Source organism: Hylobates moloch, unplaced genomic scaffold, assembly GCF_009828535.3.
Source record: "Hylobates moloch isolate HMO894 unplaced genomic scaffold, HMol_V3 SCAFFOLD_9, whole genome shotgun sequence".
NCBI classification, from domain to species: Eukaryota; Metazoa; Chordata; class Mammalia; order Primates; family Hylobatidae; genus Hylobates; species Hylobates moloch.
Window position 1 is genome coordinate 104,662,304 of NW_026652284.1, and position 22,678 is coordinate 104,684,981.

Below are 22,678 nucleotides of genomic sequence, written 5' to 3' on the forward strand. Positions count from 1 at the left end.
TACTTAGGATAGCTGCAACTGGATACCATAAGAAGGGTACAGCTAAATAGCAGGCGAACAGGTGAAGGCAAAGTGGGAGATTTTTAGGCAGTATGAAGCTACTAGGGTATGCATAAATTGGGAGGGTCCACACCTTCTTGCAGGTTCTCTTGCCAGAAATCCCACCAGATACACAAAAAAAGATAAGAAACCCCTAAGAAAGTGCCCATTGTAGTAGAAACCTGAAGGAGGGGAATAGCAGTATTGTAGGAAGAACATGAAACTCTACCTGGATCCTTCTCCCAATCTCTATGAGTCAATCCTTAATCTGAGCAGTGAACCAATTAAACCTCTTTTTTTTTTATAAATTACCCAGTCTCAGGTATTTCTTTATAACAGCACAAGAATGGCCTAATACATACCTATTTTACCCATCTCTTCCCTCCTTTCTTAAATGAGGCTATGTAAATATGTGGGCCCCGTTAGGATAGCGGGTAATCACTCTGTGATTTTCCCCCATGCATGCTAAGAAATTTGTAGGCCATTTCTCTTATTAATCTGCCTTCTGTCAGTGAATCTTCAGAGGGCAAAGGAGTTTTCCTTTTGTCTCTACACCAGTAACATATACTTAAAGTAAATTCACATTTCTGACTTATGAGTAAAGAGATGATCTCAGATAAAATCAAGCTATGGCACAACATCTCCCTTCCATATCCAAGGTTTCCTTCAGAAAGTTAAATCCTTCCTTATTGATACTCCCTTCTCAGCCTACTAAAATCTGGCTTCTCCTCACATAGCTATCATTAAAACTGCTCTGACAAAGACATCAATCTCTTTCATGTTACGGACCCCACACACACTTCAGCCCCAATATTCCTCTTACTTGACCTATCTAAAGCATCAGATCACTCCTTCTTTTTTTATTTTTATTTTTTTTGAGACAGTGTCTTATTCTGTCACCCAGGCTGGAGTGCAGTGGCGTGATCTCGGTTCACTGCAACCTCTGCTTCCCATGCTATAGTGATCTTCCCACCTCAGCCTCCCAAGTAGCTGGGACCATAGGCATGCACCATCACACCCAGCTAATTTTTTGTATTTTTAGTAGAGACGGGGTTTTACCATGTTGTCCAGGCTGGTCTCAAATTCCTGAACTCAAACAATCCTCCCACCTCGGCCTCCCAAAGTGATGGGATTACAGGTGTGAGCCACCGTTCCTGGTCTCATTCCCTCTTTCTTGAAATGCCTCTTCCACTCTTAGCTTCTAGGATATCATTACTATTTTTTTGCTGTCTCTCTGGACATTACTCCTCACTCTCTTTCTAGTTCTTGTTCTTCTTCCTGTTCTCTTCCAATAAACACTGGTGTTTTTCAGCATTCTCTCCTGGGATCTTCTCCTATCACTCTATTTATACTGCCTAGCCCTAGTTACTACCTATATGGGTAGAATTCTCAAACTTGACTCTTACTCTGGAGCTCCAGAGTTGATATATACAATTAATTACTGAATATCTTTATATAGTTATCTCACAATACCCAGTAAAGCTGAAAATGAACTCAAAGTCTGGAAAGCTTTCCTATGGGTTAAATGTTAGATTTTGTTTTAAAAAATCATTCGAGTTAGGAATTCATTTCTAAAACAAATAAAAATAAAAAACCTTCTAAAATCTAAAGGAAAACTAAAGGTTAGAGATTTATGAGTTACAAATCCTAAATACTAGCTTTCTGACTTTTCCAAACTTTTCACACTATATATTAACTTTTTTGCACCTTGATTCCCCATATTTTCAAAGTAACAATACCATATTTGCTTTTGTATTGAATGGTGCATATTATGCAAACACACAGGAGATACAGGAGACTAAGATATGTTACAAGCACATCCAGTTAGTTTAAAAATTAAACTTTTATTGACCATGAGGTATTATTTTCCCCATATGTTTAAAATCCTGGGTATAAGTATCCAGAGAGGGGCAGTAAGTAGGAAGAGAGGTTTGGGGGTCAGACAAACCTTTTATTTTTTTACTTTTTTATCTGTATTTTTTTTATTTGAGACAGAGTTTCACCCTTGTTGCCTAGGCTGGAGTGCAATGGCATGATCTCAGCTCACTGCAACCTCCACCTCCCAGGTTCAAATGATTCTCCTGCATCAGCCTCCTGAGTAGCTTGGATTACAGGCACCTGCCACCACGCCCAGCTAGTTTTTGTATTTTTAGTAGAGACAGGGTTTCGCCATGTTTGCCAGGCTGGTCTCGAACTCCTGACTTCAGGTGATCCACCTGCCTTGGCCTCCCAAAATGCTGGGATTACAGGCATGAGCCACCACGCCCGGCCAAAGCTGTTATTGACTCTACTCTGACACACTGGTTGAAGGATTTGGGGCAAGCTAATCTTAGCATCAGTATATTATCTATAAAATAGAGATAATTCCTTCTCCCTCCAAGAGAAGTAAACAAAATCATCACATAAAAACTCAGCTCATTATGTCTGGCACACAACAAGTATTCAATAATTGGTAAGTAATGGTAGTGAACATGGTGTTGTTAAATTAAGTTTAGCCTAATGCTGCCTCCTTACATATTTTAAGCCTGAAGGTTTCTCCATATATAATGAACTACAACCCAAGCAGATATGTAAACAGGTCATAATCTATTCTTATAACAAATAGCTGAGTCTCCGCCAATCACAGCAGCCATACTTCAATGCATTCACAGGTAGCAAACTGTTCAAACCATGTTCAAATAAGGCATATGCCAAGGTGCAACCAATCTGCCTGCTTCTGCACCTCACTTCCATTTTCCATAAGTCACTTTCCTTTTTCCATCCATAAATCCTCTCCGACCATGCAACAACACCAGAGTGGCTCTGAATCTATTCTGGTTAAGGGGCTGCCCAACTCATAAATCATTCTTTGCTCAAATAAACTCTGTTAAATTTGTCTCAAGTTTTCCCTTAACAGACGGTGTCAGAAGTGGGATCCAAAGTCGAGCTCCCAGCAACCCCCAGAAACAAGCGACCAAGTGAAGTACCCACAGGATCCATTGTGTCTACTGCTCTCTTGCAGCAAATGGGGATTATGGGTAAGTTCTCTCTAGGATTCCAAAGCTCCATGGATGTATGTTTTGAGCTATCTGAGTTTGAGCAATTTTTTTTTATCTGAACTGAATTTGGAAGTTGTGACAGAAACTGGACTGGGTCCAGGACAGAATTGGATCTAATCATTAACTGGCCTGTATCCAGTTAGAGGCCTCAGACATCTGACTGGGTCAGACAGAAACCGGTAGTAAATGGCAATACTGCCGGGGATGCAAGCTTTGGCTTTTGGAAATTCAGAGGAATTTTTGTGTTCTACCCCATTTGTTTATTTTTCTCTCACCCTATGTAGGGAAAAATCACTGGTTAAACTGATCAAGGCGATCTAGAGCGAAAGCCAAATAGATGAGACCCTTAATTTCTGAAGAATTGAGTACTCCACTTTCTAGCTATGCCTACCTATACATGTATAAATATTAAGCCCTGGAAGCAGCAAACACTTAAAGAGATAGCAAAATCTTACTAAAGGCAATTTAGTACATTTGAAAGTGAGGAATCCTCAATTAGTCTCATCCAAGGATGCCTATTGATGTGCAGAAGTTTCTAAAAAAGATTTCAACATTTTTACTGCCTCTTTTTCTTTTAATTTATTATTATTATACTTTAAGTTTTAGGGTACATGTGCACAACGTGCAGGTTTGTTACATATGTATACATGTGCCATGTTGGTGTGCTGCACCCATTAACTCGTCATTTAGCATTAGGTATATCTCCTAATGCTATCCCTCCCCCCTCCCCCCACCCCACAACAGTCCCCGGTGTGTGATGTTCCCCTTCCTGTGTCCATGTGTTCTCATTGTTCAATTCCCACCTATGAGTGAGAACATGTAGTGTTTGGTTTTTTGTCCTTGTGATAGTTTGCTCAGAATGATGATTTCCAGTTTCATCCATGTCCCTACAAAGGACATGAACTCACCATTTTTTATGGCTGCATAGTATTCCAGGGTGTATATGTGCCACATTTTCTTAATCCAGTCTATCGTTGTTGGACATTTGGGTTGGTTCCAAGTCTTTGCTATTGTGAATAGTGCCGCAATAAACATACGTGTGCATGTGTCTTTATAGCAGCATGATTTATAGTCCTTTGGGTATATACCCAGTAATGGGATGGCTGGGTCAAATGGTATTTCTAGTTCTAGACCCCTGAGGAATCACCACACTGACTTCCACAATGGTTGAACTCGTTTACAGTCCCACCAACAGTGTGTAAGTGTTCCCATTTCTCCACATCCTCTCCAGCACCTGTTGTTTCCTGACTTTTAATGATCGCCATTCTAACTGTTGTGAGATGGTATCTCATTGTGGTTTTGATTTGCATTTCTCTGATGGCCAGTGATGATGAGCATTTTTTCATGTGTCTTTTGGCTGCATAAATGTCTTCTTTTGAGAAGTGTCTGTTCATATCCTTTGACCACTTTTTGATGGGGTTGTTTGTTTTTTTCTTGTAAATTTGTTTGAGTTCATTGTAGATTCTGGATATTAGCCCTTTGTCAGATGAGTAGGTTGTGAAAATTTTCTCCCATTTTGTAGGTTGCCTGTTCACTCTGATGGTAGTTTCTTTTGCTGTGCAGAAGCTCTTGAGTTTAATTAGATCCCATTTGTCAACTTTGGCTTTTGTTGCCATTGCTTTTGGTGTTTTAGACATGAAGTCCTTCCCCATGCCTATGTCCTGAATGGTATCGCCTAGGTTTTCTTCTAGGGTTTTTATGGTTTTAGGTCTAACATGTAAGTCTTTAATGCATCTTGAATTAATTTTTGTATAAGGTGTAAGGAAGGGATCCAGTTTCAGCTTTCTACATAGGGCTAGCCAGTTTTCCCAGCACCATTTATTAAATAGGGAATCCTTTCCCCATTGCTTGTTTTTTTCAGGTTTGTCAAAGATCAGGTAGTTGTAGATATGCGGCATTATTTCTGAGGGCTCTGTTCTGTTCCATTGATCTATATCTCTGTTTTGGTACCAGTACCACACTGTTTTTGTTACTGTAGCCTTGTAGTATAGTTTGAAGTTAGATAGTGTGCTGCCTTCAGCTTTGTTCTTTTGGCTTAGGATTGACTTGGTGATGCGGACTCTTTTTTGGTTCCATATGAACTTGAAAGTAGTTTTTTCCAATTCTGTGAAGAAAGTCATTGGCAGCTTGATGGGGATGGCATTGAATCTATAAATTACCTTGGGCAGTATGGCCATTTTAATGATATTGATTCTTCCAACCCACGAGCATGGAATGTTCTTCCATTTGTTTGTATCCTCTTTTATTTCATTGAGCAGTGGTTTGTAATTCTCCTTGAAGAGGTCCTTCACGTCCCTTGTAAGTTGGATTCCTAGGTATTTTATTCTCTTTGAAGCAATTATGAATGGGAGTTCACTCATGATTTGGCTCTCTGTCTGTGATTGGTGTATAAGAATGCCTGTGATTTTTGCACAATGATTTTGTATCCTGAGACTTTGCTGAAGTTGCTTATCAGCTTAAGGAGATTTTGGGATGAGACGATGGGGTTTTCTACATATACAATCATGTCATCTGCAAACAGGAACAATTTGACTTCCTCTTTTCCTAATTGAATACCCTTTATTTCCTTCTCCTGCCTGATTGCCCTGGCCAGAACTTCCAACACCATGTTGAATAAGAGTGGTGAGAGAGGGCATCCCTGTCTTGTGCCAGTTTTCAAAGGGAATGCTTCCAGTTTTTGCCCATTCAGTATGATATTGGCTGTGGGTTTGTCATACATAGCTCTTATTATTTTGAGTTACATCCCATCAATACCTAATTTATTGAGAGTTTTTAGCATGAAGGTTGTTGAATTTTGTCAAAGGCCTTTTCTGCATCTATTGAGATAATCATGTGGTTTTTGTCTTTGGTTCTGTTTATATGCTGGATTACATTTATTGATTTGCATACGTTTGCAAGGCTGTTGAACCAGCCTTGCATCCCAAGGATGAAGCCCACTTGATCGTGGTGGAAGAGCTTTTTTATGTGCTGCTGGATTTGGTTTGCCAGTATTTTACTAAGGATTTTTGAATCAATGTTCATCAAGGATATTGGTTTAAAATTCTCTTTTTTGGTTGTGTCTCTGCCAGGCTTTGGTATCAGGATAATGCTGGCCTCATAAAATGAGTTAGGGAGGATTCCCTCTTTTTCCATTGATTGGAATAGTTGCGGAAGGAATGGTACCAGTTCCTCCTTGTACCTCTGGTAGAATTTGGCTGTGAATCCATGTGGTCCTGGACTCTTTTTGGTTGGTAAGCTATTGATTATTGCCACAATTTCAGAGCCTGTTATTGGTCTATTCAGAGATTCAACTTCTTCCTGGTTTAGTCTTGGGAGAGTGTATGTGTCAAGGAATTTATCCATTTCTTCTAGATTTTCTAGTTTATTTGCATAGAGGTGTTTGTAGTATTCTCTGATGGTAGTTTGTATTTCTGTGGGATCGGTGGTGATATCCCCTTTATCATTTTTTATTGCGTCTATTTGATTCTTCTCTCTTTTCATTAGTCTTCCTAGCGGTCTATCAATTTTGTTGATCTTTTCAAAAAACCAGCTCCTGGATTCATTAATTTTTTGAAGGGTTTTTTGTGTCTCTATTGCCTTCAGTTCTGCTCTGATTTTAGTTATTTCTTGCCTTCTGCTAGCTTTTGAATGTGTTTGCTCTTGCTTTTCTAGTTCTTTTAATTGTGATGTTAGGGTGTCAATTTTGGATCTTTCCTGCTTTCTCTTGTGGGCATTTAGTGCTATAAATTTCCCTCTACACACTGCTTTGAATGTGTCCCAGAGATTCTGGTATGTTGTGTCTTTGTTCTCGCTGGTTTCAAAGAACATCTTTATTTCTGCCTTCATTATGTTATGTACCCAGTAGTCATTCAGGAGCAGGTTGTTCAGTTTCCATGTAGTCGAGCGGTTTTGAGTGAGTTCCTTAATCCTGAGTTCTAGTTTGATTGCACTGTGGTTGGAGAGACAGTTTGTTATAATTTCTGTTCTTTTACATTTGCTGAGGAGTGCTTTACTTCCAACTATGTGGTCAATTTTGGAATAGGTGTGGTGTGGTGCTGAAAAAAATGTATATTCTGTTGATTTGGGGTGGAGAATTCTGTAGATGTCTATTAGGTCTGCTTGGTGCAGAGCTGAGTTCAATTCCTGGGTATCCTTGTTAACTTTCTGTCTCGTTGATCTGTCTAATGTTGACAGTGGGGTATTAAAGTCTCCCATTGTTATTGTGTGGGAGTCTAAGTCTCTTTGTAGGTCACTCAGGACTTGCTTTATGAATCTGGGTGCTCCTGTATTGGGTGCATATATATTTAGGATAGTTACCTCTTCTTGGTGAATTGATCCCTTTACCATTATATAATGGCCTTCTTTGTCTCTTTTGGTCTTTGTTGGTTTAAAGTCTGTTTTATCAGAGACTAGGATTGCAACCACTGCCTTTTTTTGTTTTCCATTTGCTTGGTAGATCTTCCTCCATCCCTTTATTTTGCGCTTATGTGTGTCTCTGCACGTGAGATGGGTTTCCTGAATACAGCACACTGATGGGTGTTGACTCTTTATCCAATTTGCCAGTCTGTGTCTTTTAATTGGAGCATTTAGTCCATTTACATTTAAAGTTAATATTGTTACGTGTGAATTTGATCCTGTCATTATGATGTTAGCTGGTTATTTTGCTCATTAGCTGATGCAGTTTCTTCCTAGCCTTGATGGTCTTTACAATTTGGCATGTTTTTGCAGTGGCTGGTACCGGTTGTTCCTTTCCATGTTTAGTGCTTCCTTCAGGAGCTCTTTTAGGGCAGGCCTGGTGGTGACAAAATCTCTCAGCATTTGCTTGTCTATAAAGTATTTTATTTCTCCTTCACTTATGAAGCTTAGTTTGGCTGGATATGAAATTCTGGGTTGAAAATTCTTTTCCTTTAGAATGTTGAATATTGGCCCCCACTCTCTTCTGGCTTGTAGAGTTTCTACTCATTGCCTCTTTTTAAAGACTATAAAAGAGGGTGGGCATGGTGTCTCATGCCTGTAATGCCAGCACATTGGGAGACCATGGTGGGCAGATCCCTTGAAGCCAGGAATTCAAGACCACCCTGGCCAACATGGTGAATCCTCATCTATACTAAAAATATAAAAATTAGCTAAGCATGGTAGTACACGCCTGTGATCCCAGCTACTCGAAAGGCTGAAGCACGAGGGAGGCTTGAACCTGGGAGGCAGAAGCTGAAGCGAGCTGAGATCACACCACTGCACTACAGTCTGGACAACAGAGCAAGACTCTGTTTCAAAAAAAAAAAAAAAGGAAAAAGACTATAAAAGGCAAATAAAAAGCTTAAACAACTAATTGATAATGAAAATTAAATCTGCTAACCTTTTGGCTTAGTTATTATACCACACTAAAGGCTAAAAGAAAGCTATCCTGGATAAAGTGTTTATAAAAGTTAGGACCTCAGGTAAAGTAGCCTTGCTTCTTTTTCAGAGCTATCATATTGAGCCTAGGCACAGAATGTTTTCTTTGCCCTTTTCCTTAATGGCCTTCACCCTAAACTCAATAATTTCAGCTAAGAAACAGTGGCTAAGTTAAAAAGACTGCCTATTCAACTAAATAAGTCTTCAAGACATACCTTTCTGGCATTTAGCTGGCTATTTTGAAACTCCTCTGTAAAAGAAATTTACATCTATTAAAAAAAAAAAAACTTGGCCAGGTGCAGTGGCTCACGCCTGTAATCCCAGCACTTTCGGAGGCCGAGGCAGGCAGATCACGAGGTCAGGAGATCAAGACCATCCTGGCTAACGTGGTGAAACTCAGTCTCTACTAAAAATACAAAAAATTAGCCGGGCGTGCTGGCGTGCGCCTATAGCCCCAGCTACTCAGGATGCTGAGGCAGGAGAGTCGCTTGAACCTTGGAGGCAGAGGTTGCAGTGAGCCGAGATCTCACCACTGCACTCTAGCCTAGGCGACAGAGGGAGACTCTTGCCTCAAAAAAAAAAAAAAAATCTCCATTTGTAAGGGTGTCTGCCTCTGTGCACCAGGAAGAGAGGGAGAACTGAGTCACTAGAAACTCTTACCATTGGTTTGAATTTACAAAACAAATCTAACCTTTGTTTAAGGTGCTTTTCCTGGCTATCTTGCCTTAGCTGGGCCTTTACCAACAACCTTCTTCCTTGGTTTGGGCAAATGATTATACAATTAATTATTTAGGCCTGACCGCCCCGTCTGGGAAGTGAGGAGCGCCTCTGCCCGGCCGCCCCGTCTGGAATGTGGTGAGCGCCTCTGCCCGGCCGCCCCGTCTGGGAGGTCTACCACAGAGGCCAGAAGCAATGTGGGGGCTGGACGTGGTGGCTCACGCCTGTAGTCCCAGCACTCTGGTAGGCCGAGGTGGGTTGATCACTTGAGGCTAGGAGTTCGAGACCAGCCTGGCCAAGATGGCGAAACATATGAAAAATACAACAGACCAACCAACCAACCCAGCAACAACAAAACAGGTCTACCCTGGAGTCATACTCTAATTTTTTCTATTTTCCTCCCTTTCTGATCCTTTATCCCACTTTCTTTTCCTTCCTCTTCTTTCTCCTTCTTCTTTGTCAAATAGAGGATTGAGTTATTATCATTGATCCATACAAAGTCCCTCTCTCATTTATTTTCTTTAATTGCCACCCCCCATTTCTATTCCCCGTCTTCCCATGTGCAACCTTCCTAATATGTTTGATATGCATCTTTTTGTTTGTATGTATTTTTAGAAAATGTTTGTTGTTTTGTGTGCAAAAAAAAATTAATAATAAAAAAATAAATGATTAAAAAATAAATAAATAAATAAATAAATTATTTAGGCCTGAAATCTCAGCTCTGTGTTTTGGAGATATAAATTTTCTACCTTGTTTCATCTAAGAGCCATCCCTTTGAAAATGCAAATTTAGGGTTGCCCAGCTAACAATTGCCTAGGGCAATGAAACAGATAATTGGAAGATTGGTAGTAGAATGGGGAAAAAAAGTATTTAAAAGCCAGCAAATGAAAATTGCTTATGAAAGCTGTAAGATCTGCTTCTGTGTGTCTGTATACGTGTTAATATTTGATAAATAAAACTAGTTTTTAAATTATTAGTAAAATTAAATAGGATTGGCTTCTGAATTGTCAGTTACATATAATTCATTTATATGGCACAGAAAGGCTAAATATACTTAGATCTGTTAATAAACAAAAAAATTGAGAAAACATCTTTCTAAAAAATCCAAAATGGTTTTCATTTACAAATACTGACATAAAACAGTTCAAGACTACTTCAAAGGTTTTCGCTAGGCATTAAGGCTACTAAGAGTTAAAACTGTAGGCCGGGCACAGTGGCTCACACCTGTAGTCCCAGCACTTTGGGAGGCCGAGGCGGGTAGATCAGTCAGGGTCAGGAGTTCAAGACCAGCCTGGCCAACATGGCGAGACCCTGTCTCTACTAAAAATACAAAAAATAAGCTGGGCATGGTGGTGGGCGCCTGTAATCCCAGCTACTCCAGAGGCTGAGGGAGGAGAATGGCTTGAACCAGGGAGGCGGAGGTTGCGGTGAGCTGAGATCGTGCCATTGCACTCCAGCCTAGGCAACAAGAGCGAAACTCCGTCTCAAAAAAAAAAAAAAAAAAAAAAATCCTGTAGTTAATATATATAATTAAAACTACTAGATATAAGAGGAAACAAGTCTGTATACAGAGTGTTTAAAAAAAGCAAGATTTTGGGCCAGGTACGGTGGCTCACACCTGTGATCCCAGCACTTTGGGAGGCAGAGGCAGGCGAATCACTTGAGGTCAGGAGTTTGAGACCAGTCTGGCCAACAAGGTGAAACCCCGTCTCTATTAAAAAAATACAAAAATTAGCCAGGCATGGTGGCACGCACCTGTAATCCCAGCTACTCGGGAGGCTGAGGCAGGAGAATTGCTTGAACCCGGGAGGCAGAGGCTGCAGTGAGCGGAGATCGCGCCACTGCACTGCAGCCTGGGCAACAGAGCAAGACTCCGTCTCAAAAAAATAAAAAATAAATAAAAAATTTTTAAAAAGCAAGATTTTTTTGGTCGGTTTTTTGGGGGGCTTTTTGAGATGCAGTTTCGCTCTTATAGCCCAGGCTGGAGTGCAACGGGAGAATCTCGGCTCACTGCAACCTCTGCCTCCTGGGTTCAAGCAACTCTCCTGCCTCAGCTTCCCAAGCAGCTAGGATTACAGGCACCTGCTACCACGCTCAGCTAATTTTTTGTACTTTTAGTAGATTCAGGGTTTCACCATGTTGGCCAGGCTGGTCTCAAACTCCTGACCTCAGGTGATCCACCCGCTTCGGCCTCCCAAAGTGCTGGGATTACAGGCATGAGCCACCGCGCCAGGCCAAGATATGTTTTTGATAAGGAAAGTTGTAAAAAGCATGAAAATGTGTATTTGCTGAGAAAAAATAATTTCATCTATCTAGTTTAGAAGATATTTAAAGTTTGTTTCAAAACGAAGGAATTTTCTTAAAGATATAGATAAAACTAAATTAATATAGCAAGTTGGAAAAAGAAAGAGAATAGAAAAAATTGGCTGGGCGCAGTGGCTCATGCCTGTAATCCCAGCACTTTGGGAGGCAGAGAGGGGTGGTTCACTTGAGGTCAGGAGTTCAAAACAAGCCTGGACAACATAGCGAAACTCCGGCTCTACTAAAAATACAAAAATCAGCCAGGCATGGTGGTGTAGGCCTGTAGTACCAGCTACTCAGGAGGCTTAGTCATGAGAATCGCTTGAGCCCAGGAGGCAGAGGTTGCAGTGAGCCAAGATCATGCTATTGCACTCCAGCCTTGGTGATAGAGCAAGACTCTTGTCTCCAAAAAAAAAAAAAAAAAAAAATAGAAAAAATGCTAAGAGATTATAAAAGGTTTATGAAAATCCAATTTGTTTATAAGCTTTTATTAAAATTAGCTATAGTTTTAGTATTGGTAATATACTAATACAAAAGTAAAATTTGGTTTTCTCTTTTGAACAAGAATTTTGTGTACTATTAAGAAGAGAGAGTAAATATGTTTGTTTACCTTTTAAGTCAACTGCAAAAAAAGAAAGAGGGGAAAGAAGAGACAGATTCCATCTCATGCTATCTTTATTAGGATTTATGATTGTGTGGAAAACAGAGTCACTCCTCTATCGAAGAATAAATGGTTTTGCTTTTAAAAACCTTTTAATTACCACTTTGGCTAAAGGTATGACAATTATTTTACAGTGATCTTTGATCCTATTTTGATTAAGTTCGAATTCAAAGTTAAGTCTTTTGACCTCAAACTAACTTTGGGACATTACACACAGGGTCCTTGCAGCATCCAAAAGAGAACTAATAAACAAGCTTATCTGGTAAGTTAAATTACATGGGAAGCATTGTCAAATAAGAAATGATGTTTAACCTTCTTTGAGTTATAGTTTATAGATATGTTACTAATATATAGTCCAAAATTGTATGAGCCTCCTAAAATTCTGGTGTGTCTTGGTATGTTATCAGTCCTGATTATGGTGATTATTTTAAATTAATTATTGTAAGCCACAGAAATAACCAAATTTTCTTGTCAATTGTGTCAATGACCATTTTAAGTCATTTCCACAGTTAACTGCTTAATTCTGATGCATTTTCAACCAAGCAGCCTGTTCATTAATCCCCTACAACTGAATCTCCATAATACCTGATGTATTCATCCATGTAAAACAAGTATCAACAACTGCACAGATTCTTCCCCATTTAGCCAGTAGGTAATCTAGAGCAATTCTATTATCTAGTACAACTTTAGTAAGAGAATGTAAAGGATTTTGTTGTGCAACCATAGCCCTTGCAGTAGAATCTACTATAAAACCTATTATGAGGGATATTATCAAAAGAAAGATCTTTAGTACAAGAGCTAGAGTCAAAAATCAATAATAATGTGATAGATGCAACTAGTTAGCTGAAAACACAAATGAGAACAGTGATCCTTGAAATGTCTATCAAGATTAAACCCTGCTGAAAAGCAAATGGAGGAAGTAAAAAGATAGGAAAAACATAGGAAAAAGAAGAAAATTAAACACAATGGAAGAGTGACAATTGGCAGAAGTAAAAGCAGTCTTTAGAAACAATAACAGGATGCCACGACGCAGACCTCCTTACACAGCAGAAAAGAGTTTACCATAACTACAAGGAATGAATGAGAATAGAGTAGAAAAGCCTGAGAGCACTGAGGAGTAGGGAGGGGCAGACTAAGCCCAACACATTTCACTACCACTGTGACAGAGTCCAAAAAGCATGCCAACTGAAACAGCAGTGTTTTGGAGGCATTTGGTGTAATGACTAGCATGTCTACAAATAGAAGTAACCTCAAAGAAACTTATTGTATTAAAATATAGTATATAAGGACTCTGACATCTGGTAGAAGCTAATTATGCTCATTATATTTTTACTAAGGCAGATAAAAAATGCAATATGTTCAAATAGTTTATCATCAAAAGCAATCAAAGTAAATGTCTCAGTGCTTAGGAGAAATGATTTTGTTACCTACAGTCTTTTATCTACAAGAACCTCTTATTTACTCTTACCTCTATTGTCTGTCTGAGGTAATTTTAATATATAACTACTTGTTTTTATGTGTTTTCCTTTACTTAAAGCAGACATAAACCTGTGAGTCAAAGACAAGGCTAGAGTCCTATAAAGCTACATACTAACTAATTCAGATCACTTAGGCAAGATGCTAATAAAATCTACACTCAAGGATTTAGTCCCTATTTGTTCAAGTTATTTTATAACCAAAGACACCAAAGGAAACCAGACAAGAGTGTGGTTATGCAAACTCATCACTATTTTTAGAAAAATGAAAACAATCTCCACTAATAATGGCAAAATATCACATCATCCCAAACTTTCAAGATCGTGATCTGTAGTTCCACCTGACCCTCTGGATGACCCTATAAATTGCTGACTTTATATTACTTCAATTTTCCTATCCACAAATTTGTTCATAAAAATTTGTCACAAATAAAAAATAGGCAATAAATGACTATTAAGGTGAAAAACAGCAAATTAATTACTGATAAATTAAACTATAGATATAAGTGTTTGACTTACCTGGAAGCCATATTTCCCAAATTTCTAATATTTAGAATTTAGTCAATAATTTAGAAGTGAAGAGACAACACAATCAAGGAAAACAATTACCCAAAAGTTTATTTAATAGAGAGGTTAAGAGTCTGATAGATAAGGAATCACCTTTCTGTCCTTTTAATTTCCCTTCCCTTGAATCTGAACTGGTTTTAGTGACTTGCTGGAACAATTACCTGCAGCAGCAATAATGTTCTGGAACTTCAAAAGCTAGGTCATAACAAGTCTGTGGTAGGATGAATAATGGCCCCCAAAGATATCCCACATTCTACTTTCCTAACCTGTATATATGTTACATTATATGGCAAAAAGAATTTTGCAAATGTAATTAAGGATTTTGAGAGAGTGAGATTATCCTGGATTATCCAGATAAAACCTAAATATAATCATGAGGGTTCTTATAATAGGGAGGCAAAAAGATCAATGAGGGAGCAGAGATTTTAGTGATGTGTCCAGGAACCAAGGAATCCCAAAAGACGAAAGAAGCAAAGAACATATTCTGCCCTGGACTCTCTAGAAGGACAGAGCCTTGCTGACACTTTGATTTTAGTCCTTTAAGACTTATTTTGGACTTTGAACTCTGAGAACTCTAAGAGAATATGTTGTTTTATGCTACTGTATTTGTGGTGTTACAGCAGCAATAGAAAACTAATACAGGCTGGGCGTGGTGGTTCACGCCTGTAATCTCAGCACTTCGGGAGGCCGAGGCAGGAGGATCGCCTGAGGTCAGGAGTTCAAGACCAGCCTGGCCAACCTGGCGAAACCCCATCTCTACTAAAAATACAAAAATTAGCCAAGCATGGTGGTGTGCGCCTGTAGTCCCAGCTACTCAGGGAGGCTGAAGCAGGAGAATCACTTAAACACGGGAGGCAGAGGTTGCAGTGAGCCAAGATCACACCACTGCACTCCAGACTGAGTGACAGCACGAGACTCCATCTCAAAAAAGAGAAAGAAAACTAATACAAAGTCTTACAGCTTCTACCCAGCCCCCTTGGAACATTTTCTCTGGGAGCCCTGAGCTAAGTATTACAACCATGCTAACATTGTCTTGTTGGTGAGGCTACATCCATCTCCTTGGGTCAACAGTTCCAGTTAAGGCCAGCCCTCCAGCCATCTCTACCAAAGTGCCAGACATGTAAATAAACCGATGTTGGACCTTCTGACCAGACCATCAGCCAGCCAGAGTTTACGTAATGACCTCCATAGATACCATAAGAAACAGCATCCAGCTGAGCCCTGCCTATATCCTTTTTTTTTAAATTTTACTTTTTTATTTCCTATGAACTCTCTACCTGCAACTGCCTATATTCTTGATCCACAAAATCATGAGCTATAATAGAAGGGTTGTTATTTGAAGTCACACGTAACTCTGGACATGTTATATGTAAGTGATGATTAAACACTGTTAAATAGCATATATGCCTTTCATAATGGAAAAAAAAAACTTTACTTGATTACTTGATTATCTGTCTTCTACTGGCAGTAATCCCTAGTAATAAAACCATTCCAACATACCCCGTAACTCTAAAGAACTCAGAATTAAGCTTGCTGAAATATACTACTGTAATTAGGTCCTTTCCATATTGGTAAAATAACTGATTGTAGCAAAGCTTCATTTAACTGAGCCTAACTCAACTTATAGAGAAGCCCATGGCTCATCAGAGATCTCTCACTCCTCTTGCCTCAATTCATACTTCTTATCCACGTCCTTGTTCTTCCCCTCTTGCCGGGCCTAGGTGGGGCTATACTTTCCTTATTCCTTTTTTACTATCTCAACAAAGGCACTGAAATATCTTTATTCACGTATCTTAATTTGGAGCATAAAATGTTTTTCTTGCCCTTTTTCTTATTGGACAAAAGCAAACTATTCCCAAACCATTCCAGAGGCTCATGGCTTAAAATAATTTATATTTAGGCTAAGCACGGTGCTCAAGACTATAATCCCTGCACTTTGGAAGGCTAAGCTGGGTGGATCACCCGAGGTCAGGAGTTCGAGACGAACCTGGCCAACATGGTGAAACCCCACCTCTACTAAAAATACAAAACTTAGCCAGGCACAGTGGTGCATGTCTGTAATCCCAGCTTCTCGGGAGGCTGAGGCAGGAGAATCGCTTGAACCCGGGAGACGGAGTTGCACTGAGCTGAGATTGCACCACTGCACTCCACCCTGGGCAACAGAGTGAGACTCTGTCTCAAAAAATAAAAAAAATTTTAAAAAAGAATTTCTATTTTCTCACATAATCCGGAGCAATGGGCTGAAAAAAAATAATAAGGATAATCTTGTTAAAGGTCCAAGATCTCTACCGAACAGGGATTCCATAAGAAAGCCTAATTTATTTTTAAGTGTTCTAGATACTCAATTTAGTATAAGCTCTTTATCTTCCAGTCTTTCATTTTGTCAAAGTCCTCTTATGCTATATGGCAAGTTCTCAAAACAAAGCTCTTCACCCTACCTTAAACAATCACAAAAAATGGGGGACTACAAGATTAAAGTTTAGAATTATTTGGTTAATATATACAGATGTAAATAAATGGTAAAAAATGTCAAAAGCACACAATTACCACTCATATAGAGGAACCAAAAAAATGCAACCTAATTAAGATCTAACACTGATAGAAAAACTGCTCTGTTCACCTCAATACATCTTTTATTTGCTATACGTAAAAAGAATCTCATTTTTTAAATATCTTAAGTATACATATTATAACCAAAATATTCCCTAAGAGGCTCCTTTTTTCAAAACATCTCTCTCATTGTACCTCTCTGATAGCCAGTTCTTGTCTCTCTGTGTAACTCTCTGATAAGCATTAATTACACCACCTTAAATAAGTGTGGAAGCCAGCCTCAAAGATGTACCCCTGATGATTCCCACTCCCTTGCATTCACACCTTGTGTAGTACTCTCCCACAATGTGTCAGGACAAAAGAGATGGACTGTCACTTCTAAGACTGCGTTATAAAAGTCTGTGGCTTATAGTATACATATTATAACAAAAATATTCTCTAAGAGACTCCTTTTTTCAAAACATCTCTCTCATTGTACCTCTCTAATAGCCAGTTCTTGTCTCTCTGTGTAACTCTCTGGTGAGCATTAATTACACCACCTTAAATAAGTGTAGAAGCCAGCCTCAAAGATGTACCCCCGATGATTCCTACTCCCTTGTATTCACACCTTCTATAGTACTCTCCCACAATGAGTCAGGACAAAAGAGATGGACTGTCACTACTAAGACTGCGTTATAAAAGTCTGTGGCTTCCAGCTTAGGTGCTCACAGGTGCTGTCTTGCAAACACACTCGCTCTCTCTTGCTCTCTCGCTCTCTCATCACTTGCTCTAGAGGAAACCCACTGCCATGTCATGAGAATACTCAGGCAGCCCTGTGGAGGACCACATGGGAGGGAATTGAGACATCCAGCCAACAGCCATGTGAGTGAGACTTCTTGGAAATGGATCCTCCAGCCCCAGTTAAGACTTCAGATGATGCCACCCCAGCTGAGAGCTTGATTTCAACTTTATAAGATCCTGGGCCAGAAATACTCAACTAAGATGCTATAGCATTCCTGGGCCTCAGAAATTATGAGTTAATACATGCTTGTTTTAAGCCACTGTGTTTTAGGATAATTTGTTATACCGCAATGGATAACTAATACAACAAGCACTGTCTATCTTTCAATACCAAATTGCTATATTTTAAAAGCTTTTAAAAATAATTATAAATGGAAATACTAATTACAAAAATTGGGAAGAAAATTTGTTTTAAAAATTTTGGCTAACATTGAAAGGCCACTGTAATAATGTCAGCTTGCCAGTACTACTTGTAAAAAAATGAATAATGCTCTATCAGCAGAATATGGTCTGTTTCTGGAAGAAGAGAGATCAGGCTGAGCAGGTAAATTGAAGGCGCAACCTCAACTTTTTTTTTAAATTGGGAAAGAAATTGGTTTGTAATTTTAAAAATCACAATATTCTATTTAACTATGATGAGATATCCCACAAGGTCTGCCTTATCTATTACGAACTGATTCCAAAGCTTTATCTCATCACAGATTATATCACATGCCTACTGATAAACATATAAGAAAGATAAGGGCAAATGTGCCAAATCTCAACAGCAGATTCCACTGCCATATCAAAGCATGGATATTGTTTCAGTAATGTTTCCATACCAAATCCAAAACACTTCATTAGTTTATACAAGCACCCTTTCCAAAGACACAAAAGATTGCCTATGGTAAGAAATAGCCCTTTTAATAGAATTAATTTTGTTAGAAAGTGCACTTGGTACACACACACTTAATACATTGGTTGAGTACTTGAAAACATTATTCAAAAAGCAACAATAAAAGAAAACATGGGAGTTTTTCATTTATCTGGCTGGAAAAAAAATGTTTATTTCAGCAATGGAATGAGCTGTATGCATTCCCAACATAATAAAATCCCTTTTACCTTAATGATTAATGAATAAGGTAATTTCCTAAGTGATGATTCTAGTTATCTTCATAACTATATGTGTTGATACTGAAAACAATAAGTGAACACCAAGACTATACTAACAAAGCAGCAGCATCTGTGTCATTTGATTCATAGGACAATCATTTTGTCATCAACATCAGCAAAAATAGCTGTTTTAAACTTTGATATTCTTTAGCATATAAACAGGAGAGATAAGCATCTGACTAACCATTGTTTCAAATATCCTTGACTGTTTCTCCTGAGCAAAGAAGACAATTTAAATTACTAATTTCTCTCTCATATTAGTAACATAACTAAGTTTAATTGATGCTAATGACCTCCATTGACTAAAGTGCTTGGGTCCTTTTCAGAATATTTAAAACCACGTTAAATTAAAAAATATTATCTTTATTAGGAAATGTAGCATTGCTACCGCAATACTGCTGGCATGTAAAAAATAATAATACATGAGAAAAAAATTATTCAGTCACCTTGCAGGACATGCTTTTCAAGAACTGCCATAAAACTATATTCATAGGGCCCTTCAATCTTATAACTTGTTGACAATGCAGAATTTCCAAGAAATTACTTGGAAAAGGTAAAATGTGTGTTCAAATAGTCTTGTCAGTGCAGAAAGATTCAAAAGTTAATGCTCTAGTACATGACTGACTATATTATTTTTCCAAGGAGCATATTTTCAGAATTGATTGACTATTTTTAAACTGCATACTGAGTGCACACATAGATTACAAATGTGCTAGTGTTTCATTATGATTTCACATAACATCATGATTACATATTGAATAATGGAATTGATCGGATGTTACATTTTCCTGTAAAAGCACTGTGGGTAAACAATGTCTGGAATCAATCATCCACTATAAATTGGTCCACAATTTCCTGAACTGAGGGGGAAAAAATTTGATTAAAAGCCACAACTAAAACAAGTTTCTTAAGTAGTACAGATAATGCCCTGCTTACATGAGGCAGATAATTCTTTCCTCCATTCCTGCACATCAGCCAAAGATATACTTTCAAGTCTGGCAAATCAAATGGCATGATCCGAATCAATGTGCTCTACACTTTGGAATCTATGAGATGTTTATGTATCTACCAAGTTTAGAGGGCAGAGTAAACTTTTTTAAAACTTTCAAACACATCAGAATGTAATACAAACTGAAGCAATGTGTTTTGTTTACATAACTGTATGTAAGTGGCAGAAATATTTTAAGACATCCATTTTAGTCGTTTGCTCCTTTCATCCTTTTTATTTTCTGAACTTTTAGCTTTTTCACCTAGACTCAAATTCTGACCTACCCCATTCTGGACTTCTTTTAGAAATATCCTATTTTAACAGACTAGTTTAAAAATCGTTTTGCTTTCATCGTTCCAAATTACTTTTGAGCATCAGTCTGACTTTTAACCAGAGCCACAGATTTCCAAAAAATATACCTCCTTATTTATTTCATTCTTTCAACCTCTGGGAAAAACCAAAACTGGAGTTTAACTTGAATCTGTCTTTCCATTTCTGGGGAAAATGTTTCCTTTGGCTGCTTAAATTAACGCAACCAGACGTGTGTGGAAACAAGCAGCTATGAGCATCCCTGACTTTTGAAGCTACACCCCTTCTTTTGGCTACCCACCCATACGTCTTCATTTGATAACCATTCAAAAAGTTTCTTCCTGCCAGGCGGGTTTGTAGCACTTTCTCGGAGCAGGCACAGCATGCCACCTGCACGGGTGCACGCTCGCAAGAAAGCAGCAAGAGCTAAGGGACAGGAGGGCTGGGGAGGGGAGGCACGGGGCAAATCAAACCACAATCCCAACAGTGTTAACTGGCATTTTAGAACGAAGCTCCGGATTCTGAGGCTGGGGAGGAAGTAGCCAGGCCGTGTCAGGGTCTTCCTGACACGACCCGCGCCCGTCCTACCTGCCTGGGGGAAACTCGGGCGGCGGAGAGTCTCCCCGCCCCCAGCCGTCCCAGGCGTGGGGCCAGACAGGCGAGGGGGGGCGGAAGGGGGGCGGCGGCGGGGGTCCAAGATCCAGGGCCGCAAAGGGCTCCCGGTGGGCTGGCGGGAAGAGGCGGGCGTCGGGGCCCCCAGGCTCGCCCCCCACCTGCCCCCCTTACCTTGGGCAATGGCAATGGACTCGAAGCGGTGCAGCTCTTTGAGCAGGCAGCTCCTCTCCGTGGAGTGCAGGCTGTAGATGAAGTCGCGCGCGCCCTGTGCCGTGTTCAGCGCCTCCATGGGCTCCTTCTTGGGGTGCGTGCCCAGCCGCCTGGGGCCGCCCGGCAAGCCGCCGGAGGGCGCGAGCGCCAGCAGCCCCCGCCCGCAGCAGCACCAGGACGGCGGGCGGGGCGCGGCGGCCGGGCCCGGCCTCAGGCTGCGCGCGGTCCGGCTCCTCAGCAGCGGCAGAAGCCGGGACATGGCGAGCTGAAGAGCGGGGACGCCCGCGGCCGTCCGGGAGGGCGGTTTCTTGCGCGGCTGAGGGGAGAAGGAGCTGGGATCAGCTCGACCCCGCCCCGAGGTCCTCCTGCCAGGCAGCCGAGGCGCCGGGCACCATGCACTCCGCGGGCCCGCGCGGCTCTCCCCTCCTGTTCCGTCCCCTTTCCCTTCCAAAAGGCCCGCGGCGGCTCCGGCCCCTCCGATGGGAAAAACTTTCTCTGAGACGGCCGGCGCCGGACAGCGCCCGGAGAGGGCGGGCGGGCGGTGCGGGCGGGCGCCTCCCGGCTGAGGTGGAGCGGCGCGGGCGGGCGGGGCGGGCGGGTGTGTGTCTCTCTGTCAGTCCGATCTTCCAGAGGATGAGTCAGCCACGCACCGCCCTCCTCCAGCGCCGCCCTCCTCTCCAGCTGGCTTTCTCACCCTCTAGCCTCCCCACGTCCCCACTCCGTAGGGCTCCCGAGCCCTCAAAGCAGCCGCGCTCCCGGGCCGCAGCCGCCGCCGCTACCCCTAGCGGCAGCAGAAGGGGGAACGGGGCGGGGCGAAAGGGGAAGGAGGTCGGGGGGGCGGGGGGGGAGGGCGTGAGCGGGGCTGCGCAGGCGCAGTCTGCAGGCTCTCAGGCCGCTCTCCCGCCTAGGGGAGGAGCGCGCACACGCGTCCCCTCCCCGCTGGTGCGTGAAGGTGGAAGGAGGTAGGGTGCGCCACCCTGTGCTGGCGTTAAATCTACAGGTCGGAATAGGGAAGAGGAGCTCTGGACCCCTCGCCCGCCAGGGTAGTACAGCTGCCGCCCGGCCCCCAACCTGGGGCCAAGCCCATATCCGGAGCTCGTTCTGAAAGGTGCCCCGGGGTGCGGCCCCGCTCTGGACAGGCGGAGAGCTGCGCTGCCACCCCAGCCCCGACAGGATCGCGGCGCTCTGCTCCGGAACGAAGCGCCCCAGCTGCGCCCTTCGCCAAGTCAGCGCCCACCGCCGCTTCGGCTGAGCAGGCCGGCTCTAATGCACCCGCTCTGTGCGCCCCAAAGAGAAAGCGAAGCCAGTTCCACCCTTGCCCAAGGAGGGTCTGAGACTGAGCCCTTGACACGAGAACAGTCCTCCCCGTTCAGATTCCAGCAGCTGGCATGCAAATTGTTAATGCTAGAGGCAGAGGCAAGAATATCATAGACCTTTCCTAGTGGTTGCTTGTGATTTTTTTTTCTCCGTGTTAAAGCGGGAAGAATTATTTGATTGTCCACGATTTCCCTTGGTCCAGGTCCTAGGCATCTTTCAAGGCCCAGGTGAAAGGTCTCCTACTTCATTAAGCTGTCCCTAATCTCTTCCTAAGGGAGGAGATCTCTGCTTTATCTGAACCTATCTAATGACGCTTAGGCACCCTTAGAGAATAAACCCACTTAATAAATCTGCTCAAGCGTAATCAAGATCTAAATCCCATCCTTATCATAAACAGTGCTGCACTCAGCCCGGGAACTTGTCTGTAGTAAATATGCTACATGTAAGTAGAATATTAAACTGAATAATGGAGGACTGTTACCACTAAAGCCTCCTACTTCTCTAACTCTGGTTCTCAAAGTGTGTCCCTGAGTTTCTTAGACATGAGAAATAGTGGAACCCACTTCACACCTCCTGAATCAGAACG

At 41.3% G+C, this 22,678-nt stretch overlaps 1 protein-coding gene across 1 annotated transcript in view; it reads right to left on the reverse strand.

Moving 5' to 3' along the window:
- Positions 1-21,556, reverse strand: part of TMEM65 (transmembrane protein 65) — a 65,676-nt gene extending 44,120 nt beyond the window's left edge. Inside the window, exon 1 of the mRNA XM_032760381.2 lies at positions 20,737-21,556. Coding sequence (XP_032616272.1) covers positions 20,737-21,034 — 298 coding nt within the window. The 5' untranslated portion in view covers positions 21,035-21,556. The remainder of the gene's footprint in view (positions 1-20,736) is intronic.
- Positions 21,557-22,678: the final 1,122 nt, after the last annotated feature.